Source organism: Cariama cristata, unplaced genomic scaffold, assembly GCF_000690535.1.
Source record: "Cariama cristata isolate BGI_N322 unplaced genomic scaffold, ASM69053v1 scaffold4044, whole genome shotgun sequence".
NCBI classification, from domain to species: Eukaryota; Metazoa; Chordata; class Aves; order Cariamiformes; family Cariamidae; genus Cariama; species Cariama cristata.
In genome coordinates this window covers 28,310-54,644 of record NW_009611088.1, presented here as the reverse complement: position 1 = coordinate 54,644, position 26,335 = coordinate 28,310, and the positions used below count along the sequence as shown (strand labels likewise).

Genomic DNA, 26,335 nt, shown 5'->3' with positions numbered 1-26,335 from the left:
CCGCCCCCTGCAAAAAAAAAAAAAAGGTGGATCTGGGGTGTTTGCTTCTATATACTTTTGTCAATTATATACTGGCTTCAAAGCTTCCAAAATTTTGCAAAAGGTAGACAATTGCCCAAGTGTAGATTCTTTTGCATGTTGTTTTAACAGTGAACTGAGGACTCTGCTGGCAGGTGCTGATTTGATTTTAAGTTTACACTACTTGATTTGAGTCTACCTGAGGTAATTGATTTGAGGATATGAGGCTGGGAAATCATCCAGTTCTTGAAGGTTTAGTAGCTTGGTATAATGAAACTCTGCCAGGGATCTGCAGATTGCCAGTTTTCAATATGCAGTGTATGCTTTCAGCATAGCTGATTGAAAGAAAAAAAAAAAATATTCTGCAGGTAACAGTGAAACTCAAAGTCTCTGTATTGTTCCAGGTGTGAGAACGTTTGGACTGTCTTTGCTGCTCGAAATCTCAGCGAGCTTCCTTTAAAAAACTGATGATGAGTTCTGTTAGTTTTCAGTGCTGCTATTTAAAATCCTGTTATATAGTGAAATGAGCTTAAATGAGCTCCCCTTCTGCTGCTTTTCAACTAAGCTGGTGCAGCATCCAAAAAGAACGTTTGGGACTTGAGAAAAATGAGAGAAAGAGCAGTGACTCTGCCTTTATGTGGTAGTAGAACCCTTTACTTTGGGTTAGATGTTCTTTTTAGCAACATATATGTCCTGCTAAGAAATTAAGGCAGTTGGTAGACATCTGCTCCTACGAGCCTACGGAGGTGGGAGGCCTGTCTTCATGTTGTTTTCAGAGTTTTTACTTGGTTTTCTTCTGAAAGGATACCCCTTTCATAAAGGAGGAAATATTATCCATAAACAACATTTGAAATTATATACCAATATTACTTTTTCCTTACAAATATTAGACCTGTGCACAGTAAAACCAGTTCTGTTAAAGGCTTGTCTATTAATCAGTTTGTTCTACAGTTAAACCAATACTTATGTTATGCCACTACGCTTCTATTCCTGTGTAAATGTCACAGAGGGTTGAGTTAGTTTTAACTATGCAGTTAAGAAATTGTTAAACACTTTTGTTGATTCAAATGTACCTTTCAATCATGCATGCTGTAGTAAAATTCTGGTAATGCTCTTTTTTTTAAAAAACAAAAAAAACCAAACAATAGTAATAGAAGAAGAGATCCAGAAGGAGAAAGGCCAAATTAATGCATAGTAAGTTACTAAATTAAAGAGGAAAAGAAAGATTGGCTGGTAGTCCACTTTTCATAGCTCCTAATATGAAAGAAAAAAAAACAACACACCACTATGTTTTAACCTGCTTATGATAGTTCTTCATCTGTTCTCCTGGTAGACGCAATGTTTCCCCCCCCCATCATTTTTCCAGGTAGGTTTCAGGAATAGGAAGAAAATTTATAAAAGCCATGTCTTGTTGCCAAGGAAATTAGGACATGAAAATTTAAAATGTAGGAGCTGGCTGAGAGAGTAAACTGCTTGGATCTTACTGAACAAGAATAATGCTTGCTTCCTGTTAAATTCCAATATCTATTGTTGAGAAATCAAGGACAAGCATGATGAAAATGGGAGAGCATATAATCCCTCAACCAAAAGCACCTGCTGTTCCTTTCACAGATTTGACCATTATGTCAGTAATAACTGTTAAAACTGTCTTTTATACTGACTTTTGCATTAATAAAATTGTACTATTAAGTTTAATATAAACCTTTTCTGTTGTGCCTGTCATTCAGCGGCCAGCGCAGTCTTTTGGACAGACAGCAAAAAGGTCGAAGGTACAGTAGACTTGTGTGCTGGCATGCTAAGGAAGCCCTTCATGCTTGATGAAGCTTTGTTACTTTGTGAAAAGTGCCTTTAGTTTTATTTTTTGGCATTGAAGCTTTGTTTTATTCTGTTGGATTTTTGTCTTGCCTAGTTGTCTGCTTTTGTGGTTTGCCTTTATATTTTTGGTGGCTTTTTATTGTTATGGACAGAAACACTTTCCCAAAGATTTTATTTACTTTTTGTTAGATGTGCTCTATTGTGCTGACAGTACCTTCAAAAGCTGCAATTGCTTGGGTATTTCCTTCCTAAAGGAAATTATTTATTCTATTGAAAATATTAAAAATGTAGTTTTCAACCATTTTGTTTTATATAAAATGAACGGGAAAAATAACGGCTTATGGTATATTTATATAGTTTTTTATAAGCCATAGTTTTTAATTTTACATACTTTCCTTTAGTCAAACACAAAGTTAAAGTTAGTTCGGAGCCTTGCTGTATGTGAAGAATATCCACCAGCTCCCACAGCTGAAATATCACAGGACCTCCAGGTAAAAAAAATCACATTACTGAAGTTTCTGAAACAATTTGAAGTAACTTATTGTTCAAAAGAAAATCTTTTGGGTATTCTTTAAATATGCAGACACCATATGATTTTAACTTTTTTTTTTTTTAAATACAGCTTTAATAGAGGTGGTAATATCAGATGAAGAATTGCTGCTTTGTTTTTCTGAACTACAGTGGCTGATATCTGGAAAACGGGAAGAGGGGTTCTGTTAGTGGTTTTAACTTTCTAGTGTTACAGTGCACCTGAGGCAGTCTTAAACTGCGTAAGTGTTGTCTACAATCAGTAAGACAGAACAATGGTGATGAATACGCAGCATAATTTATCAGCTTTTTATATTTAGAAAATTTAAACAGTTTTAAGTTCTGATGTTTTAACTGAATTCCTGCATGTTGGTCATAATTGCTGGTAATTCTGTTAACACATGCCTGAGGTATGTCTGGAGACTAATCTATGAAGATGATACCGCACTCTTAAAAGTTCCTAAATGCTGGACACAGTATGTAAAAATACGTTAAGAGAATTTAAAACAAAATTTACCTTTCCTGACTTTACCTTCATACCAATCTGTATTTTTAGAGCAAAATACTGTTACTGGTTTTAGTTCTGTGTATGAATGAGAGGCATCAAAATGCTTTTCTTGCTGCACTTTTTTCACTCCTGGCAAAACTGAAATGGTCCTTAGTGGCTTACTCATAAAGCATATTGACTTAATTTGCTGTTATTTGAAAAGTTTCTAAACAGTATTTTTGTGAAAAGTCTCATTTTTCTTAGCAAGCAGAAGGAACCAGTAGAGTAGCAGGCTGTGAGGGAGTTTTGCTGGGGGAGTGGTAATTCAGTTTTGGGGAGGGAGGGAGGTTGAGAACTCATGTAGGTATTTATCAAACTAATGAAAATTTTGTAAGATGGAACCACAAATTATCTAACTAGTTTGGATTTTGTTGTTTGGTTTTGGTTTTTGTTTTATTCCCCCCCCCTTGGGAAAAAATGAGAAAATAGTATTTTTTCATAGTCCTTCACTAATATACCAGTATTTGAAGAGTTGACTAGAGAAATTTTGAAACTGATCCTGTTAATTCGATCAAAATCTAAGTCAGATTGGTATAGGCTGCAAAGTAAGAGATTAAAAGACAACAGAAAAGTTAATGATATTTACAATGATGTACAACCCTATTGTAATGTTTTGCATAAGACTGACTATGAGATCTAGTTCAGGCTTAGTTGTTTAGTCTGAAGCAGTAAGGTTTAACTCTTTCAGTCACTGTATCTAGTTACAGGAAGAGAAAATCCTAATTTAATGAGCTGTTCATCCCCAGTATATTTCAAACTTAAGAGATATTAGGATTTTTAAACCTCCAGCACTATAGAACACCATGTATTTAATGGTTTAAAATCAAACCTTTATAGTAACTGTTCTCTGCAGATGGCATTTGTTACTGTGTCCTCTGGGAATCTATCCTTAGCTGCATACTGCAAGATTGTTCTTGAAAGGAATTACTGCAGTAGAACAAGAGATGTAAAGGCCCGTTCTACAGAATGAATTGAATTGTGGGGTAATCTAAGTTTGTATGAAAGGAATACCATGAACTAGGCTGTATATTAAGAAACAAAATTAGATCTAGCTGTGAGTTTTCTTTAGAAACAGTAATCTAGAAAAAAATGGCTTATGAATCCCAATAACTATGCGAATGATTGAGAGAACAAATTTAATTCTTCCCTGTAGAGTGGAGAAATGCATGTTGAAGACAAGCGTTAGAAGCAGGAATTTGTTGCAAGTTCTGATGCTGGAGTGCACACTCTGTGGGGCCCAGGTCTTCCATGACCCTCTGTAGCAAACTCGTACAGGCAATTTCTTCACCCATTTTGCTTGCTTTCCCAAAGAATCTTTGGGAATGGCATGGAAGAGTTCTTCTGTAAGCACCAATCGGCTGCTGGCTGTCTCAAGCACCACAATTTGAAGTGTGATGTGTATGCATTAATTGAGCTTGGGATGTGTGGGAGGGTGGGAGGTCCAGTGGCTAGGTGAAGTGAGGGACCGCACAGCCCTCTCTGGAAGCACAAGAATAACCTCTGTGATTGCTTCCCCTTGCTAGAAAAGTTGTTGTATCAGTGATTGCATCCGAAAAATGGCTTCCAGTTTTGTGTTCATACTTAAAATGGATTTTAAGAGTTAAGAATAAAATTCAGGATAAAGTCGTTGGCAATACTTGAAGACTCCTAATTTTTCATAGTCATAGAATGGTTTGGTTGGAAGGGACCTTAAAGACCACCTAGTTCCAACCCCCCTGCCAGGGGCAGGGACACCTTCCACCAGACCGGGTTGGTCACAGCCCCATCCAGCCTGGCCTTGAACACTTCCAGGGATGGGACATCCACAGCTTCTCTGGACAACCTGTACAAGTGCCTCACCACCCTCACAGGGAAGAATTTCTTCCTGATATCTAAGTCTTCCCTCTTCCAGTTTAAAGCCCTTGCCCCTTGTCCTATCACTCCATGCCCTTGTAAAAAGTCCCTCCCCAGCTTTCCTGTAGGCCCCTTCAGGTATAGGAAGGCTGCTCTGAGGTCTCCCCGGAGCCTTCTCTTTTCCAGGCTGAACAACCCCAACTCTCTCAGCCTGTCCTCACAGGAGAGGTGCTTCAGCCCTCGGATCATCTTTGTGGCCTCCTCTGGACTTGCTCCAACAGGTCCATGTCCTTCTGGTGTTAGGGGCTCCAGAGCTTTTAATAGTTAGAAAATGCTAGCTTTGATAGGATGAAAAATATACTTGCTCAACTAGGAACTGGTGTGAGCTTTGGGATGACTCTGTAGTCTTGTCTGTGGCTGTTTATCAGTCACACCTTCCACACTAGTGTGTGCAGCAGCTCTTAGCAAGATAAAACTCCTAGACCCACGCAGGTGTAGAAGTCACCATAACCATAACAGCAAGTCACTGCTGCCACTGCTGACTTCTTCTCCTCAGAAGGCTATAATGAAACAGGTTGACAGACTAGACAAATTGCCTCAAGCAGATCAGTTTATTTTGTGATATACTTGTTTATTTTTTCTTGAGCAATTGCAACAACTGTTCCTTACTGAGAAAGCTCGGTAAGAGCTCACAAGTTTTTAAGCCTTAATTGTTAAAAAGCCCTGGCAACCCTTTACTAAAAGGTGCTATGAAAGTACAGGCTTATCGGTTTGTTGCAGGAGGAAGAATGTAACGGATTTATTTGATCTTTTATCTTTGTAAACACACTAACTCTTTCTTCTCTTGCTGTCCTTTGTCTAAATATTAGGTGCTGGGGTTGTTCTGATTCTGTTTGCTCTAATGCGAAGTACAGATACTAGCAAAGGATGATCCATTCCAGCTCTTTGTAAGGAAGGACTGTTTTCATATGAATGACAGTTATTATTATGGGTAACAAGTAAATAAAACTTCAAAAGATTGAACTTTTTCTTCTTTAGTAAAACAAAGCAACCCAAAGGAAGGGCGATGGGGGAGAAGACCAGGGTCTGTAATGTTAGTTTATACTGACTTGTGTAAATTGAGGTTGTTCTTGGTTTTAGAGATTGCTGGTAAAAAGCCAGGTGAAGGCCCCAGGGCGTAGGGCCATTGAGTAATATTCTGTAATGTTTCCTGACTCCTACCTTTTTCTCAAGTGTTTTGAGCTGGAGAAATTTATCAGGTTTTGATGGGTTTGGGGATTGTGGTTTTTGTTTGGCTTTTTCTTGTTTAATCAGGATTTGGTGACAATTTCTTCTGCTACAATGGGGATTTCAGATAGGTGATCTGAGTTACAGCAAAGAGTTTGTTAAATCAGTATGCCAGCAGAGACCCGCTACAAACAGAGTGGGATTAAAAGAATTTTAGGGAATAGGAGTTACAAGATTTTTCAGCAGCTTTCCAGTCAAGTAGGTCATATTTAATTAGACGCTACAGTTTTTTATAGCATGAAATCACAAGAAAGTGTCCTTTGGTACACAGTTCTGTGGTATCACACTTTGAAGTAGAATTGGTGGTAGTAGAAGAACTGGCTGTTCAGATGGCTTTTCCTTTTTTAGCTCTCGTTGGGAAAAGAAGTATGAAAATGATTACTTGCTGAAATCTTTGACTAAACTATTGCTGTATGCTTTTACTTCGGGTGAGTTAGAATATGTAGTCAATCAATTTTCTAGGGAAGGAAAATCAGACTATGAAAATTTCCTTAATTTACTGATAGTTTTGTAGAGTATTATTGTAAAATGGAGAATAACATACTGGTGGATCCAAGTCAGAAATAATTTCTTAATAAGACATAAACATACTTCTTTTTCAAATAACTGTTATGCAGCTACTAGGTGAACAGTGGTGTAATGCACTTTGAAGTGACATATAAATTGCTCATTTGAATTATATTCAGGTTTATGACATAAGGAATGCAAATATTTGTTTTGGACTCTTTAAGGTTTGTAGCCAAGTGAATTCTGAAGACTAGGAAAGAATTATACAAAGGAGTTCATTATTAGTGATTGGTAATGGTTTTTATCAGACTTGGTTATAGAAAATAAGCTGAGAAATCTTCACACTTCCAATGCTGTTTTGCAGAGTGTTCATGAATTAGTAAGTTTAACTAGAACATGTATTGTGGGGAAAAAAATCATAATGAAAGGGAGAGCTGATAAAACTATCAGCTAAACTTTTTTTTTCTCTCATTTGAAAAATGCATACTGAAGCTAGTTTTTAACCATAACCTCATTGGTATCAGGTTCTCCTTGCCCAGCTCTGAAGGTAGGGAGAGCAGTTTGGTGTGCTAGGGCAGGGAAGGAGCATTACTGCAGGTTGTGCAAGGATGTGTTTGCATGTGAAACAGTCTTTAGCCTGTGAATCCTGACTATATTTAACTCTGGCCAGCTTATGTGAGTGAGATCAAGCCTGTGGAATGACAGATGAGAGGAGGCTTAGAGCAGGTGCCTGGGTATGGGTAAGAATGGGTTTGAAGGAAAAGTGAGGACTTGCATGCGAAAGGATTAGGTGCAGGACAGAAGAACAATAGGCAAGAATGGATGAGGGGCAGGTTCTTTGGGTTGGGGAGGATCAGATGTTGGGGGGGGGGGGGGCAGTGATAGCATCAACTCAGTTGGTGTCTCAGGGAGCAAAATTGACATTTGAGGGAGTTCAAGGTAAAAGGTAATGGGGGAGTCTCACTCTTACAGGACTTTGTTGCTCATCCTCTTGGAGGCATTCAGACACATGGTGTCTCCATGTCTCCCTACCCCTTCTTTTTTTGCTGTCTGCACTATGTTAGTCCTTCACTGACAGTCTTGTTAAAGAGAGAGAGGCATGAAAAAAAATCACAATCTTCCGCTATTTAGGGGACCATTATGTCACTATAATTTCAAAGGGAAGCTCTTTTTTGCTGTATTTGGGAAACGGGTTTTATGATAGTTCATCTACTTGTGTAAAAACATAGATTTTGAGATGATTACACACAAAGCTGCTCTGTCAAAATATACAGGAAGTTAAGAATCTAAGCCTTGATGACAGTAAGGTTTGAAATTTTGCCTCTATGTATTGTACTGTAAATATTTTCCTTTTCTGTGGAACTGGGAATACTGGTCTGTCTGAAACATTTATGGTTGTTTTTTTTTTTTCTTCTTACTATAAACCAAATTGAACTTTGAAAGAAGCTTTTATAGTCAAGAGCTGTGAAGAATGGGGGGGGGAAAAGCATTGTGGATGATGCATTACTTAAATTTTAAACAGCTTCTAAATTTTTATACATCTGAAAAACTGGAATATTTTCATATGTGTATGAAGTAAGATACTTTGGATTCAATTTGAAATTACATTCAGAGCCTCGAAGTATGTGTAAATTCTAAAATGTGTATGGTACCTTCTGTACCTTCTCTATATATAGTTTTTTATTTACTGATAAATAATTTCATTTTGTGATTGCATAAAGTACATGTGGGATCAGAAAGAATAAGAAGGCAATTATTTTCCTTGTTAGCTCTTTATTTTGCAGGTAATATAGTACAAAACAGTTCTCCTGCAGGTATTGTTTGAAATAATTTCCGTGATGCCTGATTTTTACTTTTGACAGGAGAAATTTCAGATCCAGTTGTCACAATCTTTTGAAAAAGAAGAAAAGCCTGCAAAAGATGAAACGGAAAAGGAAAAATCCAGTGATAAACTGTCCAGAAAAATGTTATCAAGAGGTTTGCTATCTGTCGTTGTGCTTTCAAATGTACTGTGTAGGTAAAGAATATTTAGAGAAAATACAGTTTACTTCCAGGTCATCATTGCATAAACATTGCTTCTTATTTTTTTTTAGCAAATGAAGCAAATAGATTAGACATCTTTGAGCTGGAGAAGGAATTGGTCCCAGAGGATACAGTGCTTTTGAGGCTTCATCAAACACATGTACTCCAGCAAATGCTTTTCCTTTCTCGCTTGTCTAGCTATGCAGACCAGCATAAAAACAGTTGTGTTGCCTCAGTTGGATCCAAGTGTTCTTTGGAAAACTGACTTTACTAGTCAGTAGAAGTTATTAGTTTATTCCTAGACTTGGTTGTTACAGGATTTGTGAAACTTAAGTGAGAATGACAACTACCTTTGTACTTTTTCTGATCTTTATTCAACAAAAGTCAATGTTCTTGTTTGTTTATTTTATTTTTGATATTATCTAGAATTTTTTTATAAAGTTTTGGAGCAAGAGTGGAACTACATAAGTAAAAATGACAAGTGTTATGTTTTCACTTTAGTTTTTCTGCACTCTGGATTGAAGATCTATTCTGTCTGCTGAAAATCTTTGGTTTTTAATCTGGAATAGAACTGTAAAATTAATGACGTATGCCTGGCTCTGTCCATGTTACCTAATGCCTCCTAAAGGTAGAAGATTTTATGAATTTAAGTTGGCAAATCATTGTACAGCTCTTGCTTTAAATAAAAGATCCAGAATGTTTATCTAAACATCTTAGATCAACTAGTGTGTAGGAAATATCTTTAAAGCTAGAATTCTTTTTGAAACAGGTAGCACTTGTCCATCTTATGTCCCTCAATTCCATAAAGCCTTCCTTATGTGGCATTTCAGTGCATCTTGTCCCAGCTGGCAGCCAGGTGTTTGTGAAATAAAAAGCACTGGGATGAAGAACTTAACTGCATTTATGAATCTCAGTCTTTGAAATGTTGCCTTAAAAAAAATCGGGTGTTCTTTCAGAGCTAATTTGCTCAATCTTTAAAGTACATGTCCACCTTCTAAAATGAAGGAAAAACCCCCAAACACCCCCCCCCCCCCCCAAAAGAATACCCAACACATTAGGTAATGATGAGGAGTTGAGAGCAAAGTGACAAAATGCCTAAGGTAAAGGTGGCTGTTCTAAATTCACCCAGTATCTCCTCTGGAGGTTAATTACTTCCAATTTAGAAAAAAATGGAAAATAGAAAATGGTGGAATTTAAGCGTCAGTCTTCTAGTAATTATAACTAAATTATTACTCACTTGCAAATTAAGAAAATTAAAAGTAAATAATTATTCAATCTTAAAGTTGTTTTACTAGACATACCTTCCTATCTTTGTGGGTTTTTTTCTTGTTTTTTTTTGTTTTGGTTTGGTTTTGTGTGGTGGTTTGGTTTTGGGTTTTTTTGTTGTTGTTGTTCCCTTCCCCTCCTCAGAATCAAAAGTAATTCCAAACCATAAATGCTCAAACTTGCTTGGTTTCTTTTATACTCTTGATAATGTATGGGCAGGATTGATAGCATAACAAGCTCTGCAGATAAAGGAACCCACTGTCATTCTTCTTTAGGGAACTAGAGATTCCCTGTCCTCAGATGGACTTGGATTTTCTCCAGGAAAAATTTAGGTCTCATTGTTTAAGATTGAACACTTTGGTCACCCAGTTTCCCATTATGCCAAGAGGCTGCTCTGCCGGCAGTGTTGCTTCTAATGAAAAAGCCTGCATAGATTCTGTCTCCACCGAATCCTACCCGTCTTTGTGCAGTAGTCCTCTAATTGCTAATAGAAGCTAATTTGCAATGACTCCTCTCCATACTGACCACAAAAAAACTTGGAACAGCTAGGACCTAGGCATAAGTTTGAGCTGTGCCTAACTTGAGACTGCCTTAACGCATAAGTTGTTCTTGGAAGGAATCCAGTTACAAAAAGATTGTTAGAACACTCACAGCTTTGAATTCTAAGACCTGGAAGGTGCTCATGTAAGGGAAGATTTGGTGTTAAATAATTTCTTTTAGTGACAGATTTTAGAGAACAAAATGTAGCTTTGAATACTTTCACTGAAACCAGAAAGTAGGCAGAAGGTTGTGAGACTTCTTTTTGAAAACTTCTAAACGTTATGTTGTGAAAACGAAGCCCAACAGAACAAGGATTTTTTTTTTAATGATACAAAATAACATTTCTGAAGGTTAAATTGTTACATTCTGAATTACAATATTTCTTCCGACAACATCTGGTAATTCTGTAGATCAGCTGCTGCTCCACGGAAGTGTATGCAACAGTGCAATGTAGTATATTGAGAAAACTTGGAAGGCTAATGGAAATCGGGTGACTCAGTGAGATAGTGCTTCAAAGTATATAGCATTTTGTTAATAGATTGGCAGTGCTGCTGAGCTTTTGCTTCTATACTAAACTTGAATTAGGGGATTGGAGGGTGATGTTGGGTCTTCTGTTTTGTTTTTTAACTTGTGAGCCTTTTCCCTGGCAACTGGAAGTGTTTAATTTTGGGAATAACATGCCTAATAGTTATATAGTATTGATCCATAAATAGTATGGTCAGCAATATTTGGAAAAAAAAATAGTATTAGTGTTTTTTCAAAGTGTAATTTTGCTCTTTTCTGCCTTACCCTTAGATTCCAGCCAAGAGTATACAGATTCCACTGGTATAGATCTTCATGAATTCTTAGTAAATACATTAAAAAACAATCCCAGGTAAGCATCGATAATGTCAACTTTCTGTTTTTCCTTTCTTGTTGTTGCCTGAGGTGTCACATCAGCTGTTTTATGGGGGGGTTGGGGTTTTTTTTTCCACCCTCCTAAATGTCTAGCACTACATGTCAATTACTTAGGATCAGATTTTGCTGCGCAGGTTATCTGAAACACCAATCCACTGTAATTTATGTGTTATATGAACAGAGGTTCAGGACATTGAAATGGTTTAAATTCTTTTAATGTTTAATAGGCAAATAATGAGTTCTGTCTGTGTGCAGTTTTCTCCCTGAAGGGACTCTAATACTATGTCTCTAAAACTTGTACTCTCTTAGTGTCTACTTGTTAGAGATCAAACTGCCTTGCACTGAATTTATAGACAAAGGATTTTTTTTAAGCTGTACCATATAACCATAATTAGAGATACACATTTTCACTCTGCTCATCAGAAACCAAATCTGACCTAATTCAAGTCCATCATTTGTTAGCAACAGAGTTGACACGGTTCTATTGCTTTGAAGTTTGCAGTCTGTTGCTATCTTGTTTGTTCTTTTCCTCAATGGGGTTTCATACTAGGTCTGTGGTTCTACGTACAAGGCAAGAAATTAACTTGGTAGAATTGTGCTGCTGTCACAAAAGCTATTCCACTGCTATTTTTTGTTAAATCATATTATAGTTATGATTTCCAATGCGATGATTTGTCAGGATTCCATTTTATTGGCAAAAAATGTAAAATGAGCTATAATAAGGGGCCAACACAATTTTGTCCTATAGAGCAAAAGTAGAAAGCATGGACCTCTGCTAGACTCTTACGTTTTACTATTTGAAGTCATAAAGTATCCCAGTGGAAATAAGAAATTGTAGGTGAAGGTCTGCAGTGGGTTTACATGCACAATAACTGGGAAGCTTAGTTATGTGATGTGCACAAATTATGAACTGTGCGACAGTTATTTTCATTACATGTTAATGATTTATTGGAATTGGCATAAGCATTTTTAAGACTAATGTTCATTTTTATCACCTTGAGTCTTAGCTTTTTCCTGTTCTCTTAATATGTCATCACATGGCAGTGTGTGCCAGCTTTTAACCACTTGGTTGTTGGTATGTTGTAGTAGTGCCTCCTCTTATCAATAGTCTTGTCAATCTATGTCTCAGTGATCCCATGATGTGCTTCATAATCCAAGGGCCAGTTCAGGCCACTGCAAATCTTACTACCCATGCTAACCAACAAGAAACAACCTAGTCACTGCTTTTCCTTCTTCTTGAGTCTATCTTCTCAATGACTGTACTTTCTGTTGAGCCTATTGGGTAGAGATTACTTGGAGGATCTTTGTATTCTGATTTCTGAGATTAGAACAGCATGTTTCGCTAGGTGGGTTCAATACAACATAACTTAGTGAAAAATGAATACTTTGTCCTAAAAATACTGCATTTGACACCTGGTGGTCCTATTTACAGTCTGCCGTCGCCGTCATCCCTTGATTGCAGATCTTATCTGTGTATTCTTAAGATGAATACAACTGCAGTTATTGGAGTGTCTCATATGTGAGTTGCTGTGTTTTTATTTTCAGGGACAGAATGATGCTGCTGAAATTAGAACAGGAAATTTTAGATTTCATTGGTAATAATGAGTAAGTACTGTACTCTTCTAGGAAAAAAGAATTCAAGAGCGTTCCTGTTTATTTAATAAAGCTACTATTCCTTTCTTCCAGAGTTCCAAGAAAAAAGTTTCCCCCAATGACATCTTATCATAGAATGCTGTTGCACAGGGTAGCTGCTTACTTTGGATTAGAGCACAACGTGGACCAGAGTGGGAAGTCAGTCATAGTAAATAAAACTAGCAGTACAAGAATGTAAGTGTAAAAGTCTTGAAAAAACTTTTTGATGCATAGATTTAACACCTGGGATATATTATGCAATGATGCTGCATTTATAGTAGTAGGGATCTGTAAACTCATTGGGAACTGTGCATCAAGGAGAGGTAGTTGCAAGATCTTTACTGTTCATGTCCCAGTGCTGTGTAATAATGTGATCTATTTCATGTTTAAAATTTTTTGGGGAAAAAAAGGATATTATCTGTAAATTAAGAATTTTTGTTGCTTTTCTTGGAGAGATGCATTGCTAACTTTGTTTCCATGAAATATGAATTTATATCAACTACGTACCTGTCTAAAGATTTACACCAGTGAAGTGTACAGAGTACATTCTTGGTTTCTTTTGGAAAGCAGAACCAGCCCTTAACTTAGAACAGGGTCATTTCTAATTTGGTGAAGGGAGGGGACAAGAGTTGCACAACTTTGGCTTTTGTACAGTAAAAGTCTACTGAGAAAATTCAGGCATTGAAGTTTTCTGTTGGAATCATGCTGCTTACAGGTCTTAGGTGGCCTTACAAAACAAACATAGCAGGGAGGACAGACATATCATCAGTGGAAGTGTCAACCAGGTTAACAAGTCATGGCATTCTACTTTACTGTGAGGGCTGGGGAATTTTTGAAGAAAGCACTAGGCAAATCCCTGTTACAAAAAAAGTAGCATTGGGGCCACAGCAACTCCAAAACCCTTGCGTAGCTGACATTTTCATTCAAAGGACCCAGCTGTTGTATCTGTCCTCTGCAGTTGCTCTGTCTCCTCATTCTCTCTCAGAAAGACAAAGGACTAATGCGTTGATATATTTATGCCACCTAGTTTCTAGTTTTAACTGAAAGCATTTGCCTGACGCTTTTTTTTAAACGTACTCTGTGATTCGAACATGAAAATAGGAGTTTACAGCACCTGCATCCTAACCCCTGTCTCTGTGTACACTGTCTATAGCTTTGGAAGAAGAAAATCTAATTATCCACCCTAAATCTAGAATTGAAAAATACGCCACACTGATATTTCACTTAAGTGAACAGTTTCCTCCTCAAAAGTGTCTAGAAAAAGATATAGAGCCTAAATATATGTTATATAACTTAATCTATTCAAGTATGTGTTTTTGCTTTGGCTATGCATTCTCTATCTAAATTGACTTATAAAACCATGCATTTCAAATCTGTTGCCTTTGCTTCTACCGGCATCTCTAGACTGAAGCTTTAGTCTAGCACTTCAAGTGTGGAATAAGAACTATTGAAAGATAATTTCTTCATTTTTATGCCTTTTTTTTCCCCCTAGACTGTATTTAAATAGCTTATGGCCTCTGGAAGCCCCCTGTAGGTGTAGTTACTAATTAGCAGGCATTTCATCTAACCTGCAGACATTAAGATTCTTAATGTTTTCAGTATTCTTATTTTAAATCACTTTGGATATAAAATAAGAATTTAGAAAGAAAACCTTGGAGATCTGCTCCATGTTGAATAAAACCAAACTTACCTTTTCCTCATAGGCAGATTCCCGGGTCCATCACCGATCAGTGATGTTACTGACATCAACAACCCAGTGCATACTGGGACGTCTCAGTGGAGTGGGAAGTTGGTGATTGCAGGGCAGTAAATTCAGGGACCTTTAAAAGAAAGAGGTAAGACAGTCTAAAGGTTCTCTGAAATGCCTGCTAATTATGTTTGGGCATCCAGTAACTAATAGTTAGGCTTGGTTGTTCTATAGAAAAAGATCTGACTCTATACAGATGTCCTGGGTAATGAAGAAAGTAACAGAAATAGAGAAGAGTATACATATGCTTTGGCTTTTATTAGACAAATATTTCCTGATTGTCTGAGAACTTCTCTTACAAGAGCAGTAGTTTTCTTGTCTAGGTACTTGGTATCTATTTTTAATAACACAAGTTTGAAAATATCTCATTTTCTTTCACAAAGTAGATAAAATACCAAAGCAATATATGTAATCTCTTGCTTCATCCTCTCACTGTGATCTTGTGAAGCTCTTGCTTGCATGCCTTGTACTGTTCTTCTTCTTGCTTATTTCTACTTAATTTTGTTTTAGAAGGTTGTAAGTTTCAATGCTTTCTCCTCTACCTTCTGTTTTCCCTTGAAATGAATTCTGAGGTATTACAGCTCTAGCAGAAAGCACCTATCTTCACTTCCATGCATGCCCAATATCCATTGCATGGCACCAGTCTGGATTCAAGAGTACTTCTGATTCCCCAAGGGCATGTGGTTTGCTTGCCACCTTAATTGGAAATTGAAGCAAAAGCTTTGAAGGAGGAAGAGATTTTAAAAGCAGGTTTGTTATGCCTCAGGAACAGACCTTGTCAGGGGTACACATCATCTGACGTTTTTGGTACCTTTTCCATTGCCTGGACAACAAAAATCTATCACTTCAGTTAGAACATGAAGTATATTTAACATTAATCTGGAGTATATTTTGGTTTGTTCCACTGTGTATAGTGTATATTTATAAACCCATAAATCTTTCCTTTCTAATGACTTTTCACAGACCTGACCAAAAGTTTTGTGAGCATATAAAGGATGAGAAGAGTGATGATTTCCAGAAGCGGTACATCCTTAAAAGAGATAACTCTAGTTTAGACAAAGATGACAACCAGGTAAAACGTGTATGGATTATTTCCTTCCGCTTGCTGTATTTGACTGTGTATTTATACTGTTTTCCTGTAGATGTTGACACTGTATCACTTAATTTAGATGAGAATACGATTAAAAGATGACAGAAGAAGTAAATCCATAGAAGAACGTGAAGAAGAATATCAGAGAGCTAGAGAAAGAATATTTGCACAAGATGTATGTATCAAAGAAAATCTTATAGTGTTTTGTATGGATACTTCACACATATACATGCACATGTGGTTTTTGTTAAAAGGTACTTCTTTCCAGGAAATTTTCTTTTTCTGAAGGGGACTGAGCAGATAAGAATCATTAGTGTGGCCTGAGTGAGTTTTAAATTATATTGAAGTTACCAAGAAGTCTTTCTCTAATCACTACTGTATGAAACTCAAGCAACCTTCAAGAATTATTTTGGTGTGTTATCTAGCATTAGCTATTTCAATGCGTTATTTTGCCCCTTACTGAAAATTAAGTTATAGAGTTTTGGTACTGCAATAATTTCAGTTGCTGCTCAGAGCAAGAATTACTAAAAAAAAAAAACCACCACAAACAAACAAAAGCAAAACAAACAAAAACCCAAAACAAACAAAAGAAACAAAACCAAACAAAAAACAAAACCAAAATGTTGCTTTTTCTCACTTGTGTCTATATCAAACACATCTTATGACTGATCACAGGAAAATTACTTGAATTCCCATACGTGAAATTTCAGTCAGAAATCTGGAAGACTGGAACTATGAAGCAGGTCAACATTGTAAACTATAATTCAATCACAAGTAGTGACTATGTTTAATTATATTGAATGAAACAGAACAAATGTGTCTTGAAAAATACATGTTACTTCTGATAATCCACTTTTTCTGATGTTTATCTGTAGCTCTTACACATCCAAAACCAGACACTTGTTCAGAAGAAAGAGTAATCAGCTCTGAGAGGCTAATTTGCTATATCCAAATATTTTCCAAAAGCCTTTTTTTTGTTCACCTTAGTTATGAGCAAAAAGAATGGACTTCGGATATAAAATTTTCCTTTTGCGTACTCATTTACCATGTATTGTACCCTTAGAAGCTTTGTACCAAATGTTGGAACTCATAATCAAGGACAACATAATTGAAGTTGATAATAGCCTTTTTGAATGTGTATTCTGTCTGCTTTTTAGCGTATGCATACTTGTACCCAAAGAATTCAGTAAAATTATTGCAGTAGCCAGCGTCATCTTCTACTTCATGCTTTCAAGCAGAAGACAAGACAACTGAGGTGGTGTTAACAGGCTTGTGAAGTCACGCATCAACTGGAAGTTATATAGGGCAGCGAAGGCCCAATGGAAGAATTGTAACTTCAGAAAAATACTGCTATAAACAAAATGGTCAGCATTGTGACTATTCTAATGCTAACTTCTATTTCCTGCAGATGGGCCTTGTTTGTATGGTCTATTTTTTCTCATAACATGGAAATTATCCACCAAAGAAGTCAAGTTTTTGGGCAGCTTAATATAAAGATGATGCTGTGAAAGTCCGTGTATAATACAAATGACTGCAAATTGCAGCATGTTTTGTTACTGTGCTGTAGTGGGGGTTCTAGATGCCATTCGTATTAATTTCTGCACTTCTTTGCCCCTCAGTCCCTGTGTTCCCAAGAGAATTATTTCACTGATAAAAGGTAAGAAAATTTGCAGTTTAATTCTGTTTCATTTTCCTATTTTCTTAATAAATATTAAGCTATCTTATTAAAATGTCAACAGAATCCAGGAGGAAGAAACTAATAGTACACAGCAAAGACGACAGATACTTAGGTATTTGATGCTTTCTTTAAAAAAAAATAAAATCCCAAAGTATTCTGCATGCATTTCACCTTTTCTTTTCTTTCTTTTTTTTTTTGTTTCTTTTTTTCTTTTCCCTTATTTTGCAATTGATGCTTGTGCTAAAAGTTTAGTTTATAACTTACAGAATCAATAAGGAAACATCAGGGAGATCAGCCAGCAGCCATCAGAGCAGTACTGAGAATGAGCTGAAGTATTGTGAACCCCGTCCCTGGAGCAGCACCGACTCTGATAGCTCCATCCGCAATCTGAAGCCAGCTGTAACGAAAGCCAGCAGCTTCAGTGGGATATCAGTTCTGACAAGAGGAGATAGCTCTGGAAGCAGCAAAAGCACAGGCAGGCTGTCTAAGACAGGTATAATAAAATCTGTACAAATACATAGTTACATAGCAGTGAAGTACCCTACCGTTTGATACTTGATGCCTATTGCAGATGTGTGCATATGTAGAGGCCTCAGTCTCGTAGGTGCTCCGTGCATACAGCTCCCACTGGGTACAGTGGGTGCTGCATACACAGAATGACTACGGACCTAGCCCTACAGGGCATAACTGCCTTGGAGGGCTAGAATTCAGGTAACAAACTAACCATAGACTTTTTTGACCTGGGAAGTAGAATTTTAAAGGGCATTATAGATGGCTTTAAGCTAAATGCTTTTCATCTCATACAAAAGATTTGAAAACATTTGTCAACATACGTACTTTATACAAAATAAAAATTTAGAGTTCAACTCTATAGTTTCAGTGTGGCAAAACTGCATTGTGCAGTCTTAGGAAACTGTGCTCTGCAATCCTACTAACTAGGAAAAAACAGCATTAAAGCTTATGAATTGTTAGTTACATTTATTGTGTTATCTTTCGGTGCCATTGTTAAATTTAAATGAATATTCCCCAAAAGTTTGATTTTTAGATTGCTGAAAAATCAGATCAGTGGAACAAAGTGTACTGTTTAATTTTAAGATTCAGAAATGTTGGGGAAAAATACTCATGAGTGGGTTTCAAAAGTGTGTTAACTTGTGACTAATGTCAAAACAAAATCTCAGAAAATATGGATATAAATCTTCTGTAGGTCAAAAATGTAATTTAGTAAATATTTGTATTCCAAATGCCAACGTAATTTGATCCAATAGATAATCTTGGTTGTGGAGAATTTTGAGGCTTGTAATACATGGGTGGGTTATGGATGCACTACTTCAGAATTTGAAGTAGAACTGTAAAAATATTTTACAGAATATTTTTGAATATTATTGCTTGCCTGTATTATGCTTGGCTTTGATCTTATTTGTAAAACTTGTTTCTGATGAGGATCTGTTTAAATTTTTTGCTTTCCCTTAAACCACCACTACCTTACAGGTGTATTGCCACACTTAAATGCCTTAATGCAGTAAAACTGTTGCAAATTCTGTTTGTCCATTGTTATACTTGTATAAAAAAATACATTCCAAGGTACTTACATGCATATGCTGTAAAATTGTACCATCATATTGAGTTATTTCATTTAGCAATGTAGTAATACTATTTGGCACAGCTTGAAAAGAAACTACAACCTGACAATAGTGTATATATAAAATACATTCTTAGAAATCTTTGTTTTCTAAATTGCAAGAACATAAATGGATTCTTAAAATTTTGCTGGAAACTTTATTATGGCATTCTGAGCGTTAACTTCCAAAGTTCAGAATGCCTATCTTGATGGTTGTTGCGTCACTGCAGTTACAGGTTGTGGTGATTTTGCATGTGTTGAGATTGGTTTTCATTTTGATCAAGGATGTAATTGGCTTTAATTATGATGGCTTCAGCCTAATTTCTCTACATAATCTAGAAGTGGATACACTTGTAAACAAATCTAATGAAAGTAACTCTGGTCAGGTGAAGATTGTTTGACAGAGATGGGATATGCTGTTTTGCACAGTTTACAATTAATAGCATGGTATTTCACTTCATCTAGCAATGGAAAAAAGGTTAATAGCATCAGCAAATGCTTCAAGCTATATTGTCTTTTCATACACACAAGTAAAAGGGTTACAATTAGACATTTCTATGAGGGACTGCAAAGTAACTTCAAAGGGTAGATACATTCCATCACAGCTCTTTTTGAGTGTTGCTTTCTCTTCTAGATTGTATAGAGGCTGCTAACAAAGAGTTCTTAAATTTAAACAGCTATATTCTGTTTCCAAGTACTGCAAGTATCATAGTGAAGACTTGATAAAAAGTATGATAAACTGTATACCTAGAGATCAAGGTATACAGGGATCTAGGAACAGTGCAGTTCTACAGACCATTCCATATTAGACTTTTCAAATATTGCTTTTAGCTGCATGCATTGGCTTTCAGAAAGCTCAGGGTCTAGTTCTCCACTGCCTTGCAATGTTTATAGTCATTCCTATCTGTAAAATGATTATTGCTTTCAATCAGCTATTTCATACTCCTTTTGAACTTTGAATTGTTGCATAAAACTAGGCTAAAGCTACCATATTACTGTAATTTTTTCCAGCTGTATTCTTGATTTCAGTCTGAAAGTTGTCAGAGGAGATAAAAAAAATAGTTTTGGGTTTTTTAGTATTCTGCAATTTGTCCAGCAGCGAGTCAGAGATGATCTCTGACATCTAGTAGTAAAAAGAAAATGGTCATTGCTTGCATGCAGGCTATGTCTACAGAGCATGTGAATTTAGCTAGCGTATCTGAAGGGACATTGGGCCCACTGCATCTGCATTACCCCATGACCTGCACGTACGCAATAGTTGTAGGCTGTGTTCATCGCTTTGGTGTATCCAATTGATATGTGTGCATGCATCATTTTGGAATAAGTGACCAATTACTTAAATGAATTGCAGATGAACTGAACATTAGCACATGTGCATATGTACAGGCATGTATTTTCTGTCCAGAACATCAGAGCTGGATATGAAAGCCTCGCTTTACAGTGCAAAGCAGTGCTGAATTGACCCTTGGTTCACAGAAGGAATCTTGTAACAGTATTCCAGGGGAGATGAAGGGGGAGTTCATTGAAAAGGCCACTGTTTAATAATGTACTTAACGCTGAGCTTTAAGGGTAAGCATTTACAAGTATATATTTTAAGTGAGCATGTTGTTTCTGTCTCTAGGTAAAAACAATTTCTCATTACTCCTTTCCTAGGTTCAGAGTCTTCTAGTAGTGTAGGGTCATCCACGGGTTCTCTTTCTCACACCCAGCAGCCTCTTCCAGTGCCAGCTCTAAGCCAGCCTTCTCATGGCACACCTGCCGTCTATCCAACTGTCAGCACTAGTAACTCTCTTTCCTTTGATGGTGGCATAAATGGGCAAGCGGCACCTACTAGTGCTAGCTTCTTTTTGCTTCCCTTGGAAGCGGCAGGCATACCGCCTGGCAGTGTTCTGATCAACCCTCAAACAGGTTGGTACACGCTTGTGGATGTTTTTGTTACAATTGAGAACTTGGAGAAAAATGCACGAGTGTTTACTTAAGACTAAATGTCAGTATTGTCCTTTCTTTTTCTCTTTATTTTTATTTCTGTGGTTGTGTTTGTTCAGTGCACTTAATTTAAAAGAAAGCATGACTCTAGGATCAAAGGAATAAGTAAGCTCACTTGATTTTTCTCTAGTCGACTTTTAACTTATGAGTAAAATTTTAATGAGTGCCTTGCACAAAATACAAAAATCCTATGATTTATTATCCAGAATGCAGAATAACTTAAATTGTTTTGGCTTTTCTCGGGAGAAGGAAAAGCCTTTCCCAATGCTACTATAAAAGAGTTTTGGCAAGGGGAGAGAGCCTGAAGAAGTATTCATATTGACTTGAAAGAATTTATCATCCTTCATTTTGTTTGTCACACCATATTCTTGTGTCTCTGTGCTCCTGACACTGACTTAATGCAAGTGAAAGAAATAAGCGTGAGATTACATGCTATCTCTAAACTTCTGTTTGTCAATTTAAAACAGGATTACATCAATGTTGGCGTAATTGGCCAATACTGCTATTTTTAGTGTAAGTAGTAGGAAACTGATACTTCAAAATATAGAGGCAAGGAGATATGTAACTACTTGTCTGGATTAAATGACTGGTTAGCATTCTCTGGGCAAACTTTTACTTTATTGTAGAAGTTAAGAAATCCTGAAAATTTTAATTTACCTTTTATGTAACACATCATAATCTTTGGAAAATTATTATATTTTAATTTTAGTTTAAAGATTTGTTTTCCTTGTAGAAAAGAAAATACTTCAGGATATATTTCCCATCATTCTGTAAATGGACTTTATTATATTTGAAAATAACTGCACGTGATGTTTTAAACTAAATTTTTCTCAAATGATCAGTTTTTAAATTATTTTTCTTCTATAACTAAAAGATTTAACACTGAAATAGATAGATTTCTCTTTTTCCTTAATATAAATCAATTGCTGTTGTATCTAGAATTAAAGAGTTTTTGTTTTTGTTTATTAATGATTCTGCATATTGATATGCTGCCTAAGGTTCCTCTTTAATCCCTTACTGTATAAATGAATAGTTTAAGCCAACCCTGCTAAAAAATTGGTTACAAATGACTAGCTGTAGCATCTAATTTTCATAGATAGCCATTGGGTTTGGAGGAGGATGTATTTGCCATCTGAGGTCTAGGTTCTGGATAATAGCGCTATTGACTTAGCTTTTATAGTTCTAATGTGATAGCTGTACATCTTATACATGAATTTTCCATTGTGTGTGTTGACCATCTGAAGACAAATATGATGATTAGTGAACAAGTTTTGCTAGAAAAATAAGTGAGTTTAGTGTTTGTATACACCAGAGTACTTTGTGCTCTACATTAAATAAGAAGAATGTTGGCTGTTGTTTTTCATATTATGAGTTTACAGCATGACCATGCTAAAATATTTAGTTACTGTATAGCAAAACAGACATTGCAGGCACTGAAACAGTACCATCAGCATGAAAGTGATTTCATGTAAAACATGATACAGTTTTGTCACTTAAAGAGCGAGTTTTGAGTCATCTTCATTTCAGTTATGTGCTTGTCAATATTTTGCATGTGATTAGTTTTACTTTCTTCCTCCTGTACTGTTGGTCATTTTCCCTGTTACATTGATGGGACTTCCACATAGCAACAGGGAAGGGCAGAGAAACAAATGTGATACTGAAAGTTTTTCATCTGAAAGCATCTCGTACTTGTACCCCCCTCAGAAAAGGCAGCAGAATTGTAGACTTGACTCTGTCTGATATTCATTAAAATTAGCTTGATTTTCAAATTGTCATTCTTCCTACATTTTATCCATTTTTAATGTATTTAAACCAGTCATAAATAGTATTTCCTAACACAATATTATGTTAATGTCTAGCGAGTGTCTAATAGAAGATAAAGTACATTTGCACTTTATATATATATATATATACACACACACACACACACACCGGGAATATCTAGGTTCAGATAAAGTTTTGACTTATAATGTACTCAAATTACCATATTCTGTAATTGTTCATCTGGCTTTATTGTTGCAAATGAATGTGAGCATTCCCAATTGTCTTGAGCATTAAAGAGAAATCCATTAAGCTAAATGAATATAGCTTGATCACCTGCAGTCCAGCTGCGTAATATGTAGCTTATTTTTGCCAGTCTGTTCATGCTTTCTGTCTGTCTCGCATTAATTGCCTCAGTCCTTTCTTCAGTAGCTTTTACACTTTTATGTTGACCAGTTGCATTTAAATATGATGGGACGAAGAAGTCTGAAGGAGCATTAGTCTACTTTGACAGGACCCTGGCTAGAGTGCAAAGGCTTTAGTCTCAGTTCATACCTTTCTGGAAAGAATCTCAGACAGGAAAATATTTACATCTGAGGAGAGAAAAAATTTACATCAGTATTTGGTCTTTAAGCATCAAAATAAGGCAATGCAAGACATGTGTCGTTAAGTAGCTAGACACAGATCCTTGCTAGCTAATCTGCTGTTCCTTTGATTTGTTTTGACTTTTTTTTTTCTCAACTCAGGCGTCAAAATAAATCACTGTTTGTTTATAATTTACTTTAAAGTAGTTTATTTTTTAATTTTTTTCATTAGTCCACTGCTGTAATATTGAAGTTGCAAATCATTAAATAGGAGAATAATACTACATTATTTAATTTGAAAACTAAAAGCCAATACATCTATGAATAGGGGAAGAGAGTCCTTTAACAGTAATCTCATTAGCAGTTACGGGAATACCATTGCAGCTACTGCTTTATATATTTTTTTTTTAAAATACTTGCCTTTAAGCTCTCCTGTGTTCTGATTGGTGTTCAGACTGATTAAAGGAGATTCATTTAATTGCCTTTTAAAAAATCCTTAAAATAGTATTTGTAGTAGGGTTTTCCTTTATTGCTGCTGCCCTTTTCAATCCACTTAATTAAAAATGAGTTTTCAAGACAAGCAGGACACAGAAAATATTTTTCTGTGTTCACTAAGTAAAGACTAGGGTATCTTTGTTTACCTTAAATGTTTTGTTTACCTTAAATGTTTTGTTTACCTTAAATGTTTTGGTTTTTAACTGCATGTAGTTTGTCAAATGAGGCCTGTTTAGTCTTTGCTATTATAAATGTAGTTGTGGGGCATACATTTGGCATAAATCTGTATATAAAACAGCATGACTTCACTTATTTTCAAATTTTATAATTTTATTCATTTTGCCTTGTGTAAATATATTTGTCTTTATTTTCTCCAAAATTAGATGATGCAGCTGGTTGTCATTTGGTTGTGTTTGTTCTCTTTTAACTTTTCAGGTCAGCCATTCCTTAATCCAGATGGCACTCCAGTTGTGTACAATCCTCCTATGCCTCAGCAACCTGTTAGGACCCAAGTGCCTGGACCTCCGCAACAGCCACCTCTTCCCGCACCACCTCAGCAGCAGCCAGCAGCTAATCACATACTCTCACAGGTGCACATGTCAAATACATGATGCTTGTGTTGATGACTGATACTGTCATATTGCTGTCTGACAATAAGGGAGCAGTAGGTTTGTTCTGTTGAAGCATATGTTAAGAAGTAAGAGCTACATAGGTATGGGTAGCTGGACATTTTTCCCCCACAATCCTTAGAACTGTCAGTTCTGCTAATAACGGAACACGGTAGGCAGCCTTTTCTTAAAAATACAGAAGATATTTTAGTAAGAAAATATGATGGTATCAAGAACTTACCAAGCCTAGATTGCTCTGGAAAAGAGAAGAATTTGGGAAGAGAGTTAATCCAACTGAAATCTTTATCTCCTTGTCTTAAGGTTAATTTTCAGCCAGATTAATTCTTGGACTGTACTGCACAAGCAGTACTCATGGCACAAACCAGGTACCTTAGGACTGGTAGAGTATGTACACCTCTTTAGTAGCACTTTGGCTTACTCTACTCACAAAACTGCATGCTGAAGTACAGGATATATTTTATCCTTGTATTGTACAAGAGGAATTTAGTAAAACAGGGCAGACTAAAGATGACCTCAGCCCTTGAAGAAGGAGAAAAGAAAAGCAAAGACTGTGTATGGGCAGGAGAAGGGAGTGTTCTACCTCTTTTCACAGCAGCTATTTCAGGCACCACACTACTGGCTATAGTCTCCTGTGGTATTTTCAAATTGTTTTCAAATTTTATCAAAAAGTTATTTATAGAACTTCATCTAAACCTTTATCTTTGTTCATTTTGCCTAAATCTTCTGTTTGAGATACCTGCATATGCCATGGTAGAGATGGTCTGATTTGGAAAAGACTCATTTGTATTCTTTCTCCCTATCTAGTTTATAGAAGTGTGTATGTGGTATTTGCAGTTTTCTTCACAAGTTCTTTACTACTACTGTGATTGCCTTCTCAGTGCATACTGGAGTTGAACCTGCCGGAAATATTATCAGCAGTGATACCTCTCTGATGTTCAAATAAGCACAATCTAGAGAAAATATTTTTGTATTGTTGAATAAGTGAAAGTAATATGTTTTAATCTGTGGTTAGTAGCAAATTCATTCTGTCTTTAGATGCTTTGAAACAACTTGTATTTAGAATGCATGTGTAATTTTTATTTTATAATTTCAAAAAAATCTCTCTAGAAGAAACAGTAAATGTTAAATAGAAGCAATTTGCTGACTTACTGCTGATAAAATGTACAGCAAATAACGCAAATGTATTTCTGCTGGGAGACTGAGATACTGAAAATTACTTCTGTTTTAATTCTATGCAGTCTTGAGCTTAAAAAAAAGGAAGAGGTATCCGTTCCCTTTCTGGTAATGGAGCATAGTTGCTTTTTTCTATTACAAGAGACTTTGACTTTGTTTTCACTTCTCTTACTCTGATGTTAACCATGTTTATAACCTGTTATTTCTTCAGCCTATGCGGCCTCTGCAGCCTTCTGCCCAGCCTGTTCAGTACTCTGCAGTCTCTTATCCACCCCCGCTCCTGCCAGTCTCCTCTACACAGCAATATTCTGTGGTATTATATCTTCTGTTCATCTCCTCTCTGCATGGGTTAATCTTTAGTGGATGCTGACCTTTGCTTGGTGGTTTGTAAGTGGTGTGTGATACTGGTGTAATGACTGGCTAGCTTTTCAATGACAGTAAAATATTACCTGAGTGGGGGAAAAGACTTCCTCAGATTTTAATGTGTTTATTTCAAGTGCAGCAGAAACGTATACAATTATGGCTATATCTATTTATTTCTGTATTTAGATATATATTATTTCCCTCTGTAAAGGAACAGCTTTTTAATGCTATTGTTTTGTTAGCCAGTCAGTACCTTTTTATGTCTCTGGATGAACCTCTTTCCATCCTTTCTTGTTGTTTCTTTGTCTGCTCTTTCTTC

At 36.3% G+C, this 26,335-nt stretch overlaps 1 protein-coding gene across 1 annotated transcript in view; it reads left to right on the top strand.

The window, feature by feature from the left end:
* R3HDM1 (R3H domain containing 1) overlaps nt 1-26,335 on the top strand; it is a 55,781-nt gene that overhangs the window by 7,729 nt on the left and 21,717 nt on the right. The window contains 14 exon segments of the mRNA XM_009698101.1: nt 1,746-1,787; nt 2,235-2,324; nt 8,398-8,512; nt 11,159-11,237; nt 12,806-12,865; nt 12,947-13,087; nt 15,603-15,711; nt 15,809-15,904; nt 17,349-17,386; nt 17,469-17,519; nt 17,674-17,900; nt 20,679-20,933; nt 24,287-24,441; nt 25,865-25,966. Coding sequence (XP_009696403.1) covers nt 1,746-1,787; nt 2,235-2,324; nt 8,398-8,512; nt 11,159-11,237; nt 12,806-12,865; nt 12,947-13,087; nt 15,603-15,711; nt 15,809-15,904; nt 17,349-17,386; nt 17,469-17,519; nt 17,674-17,900; nt 20,679-20,933; nt 24,287-24,441; nt 25,865-25,966 — 1,560 coding nt within the window.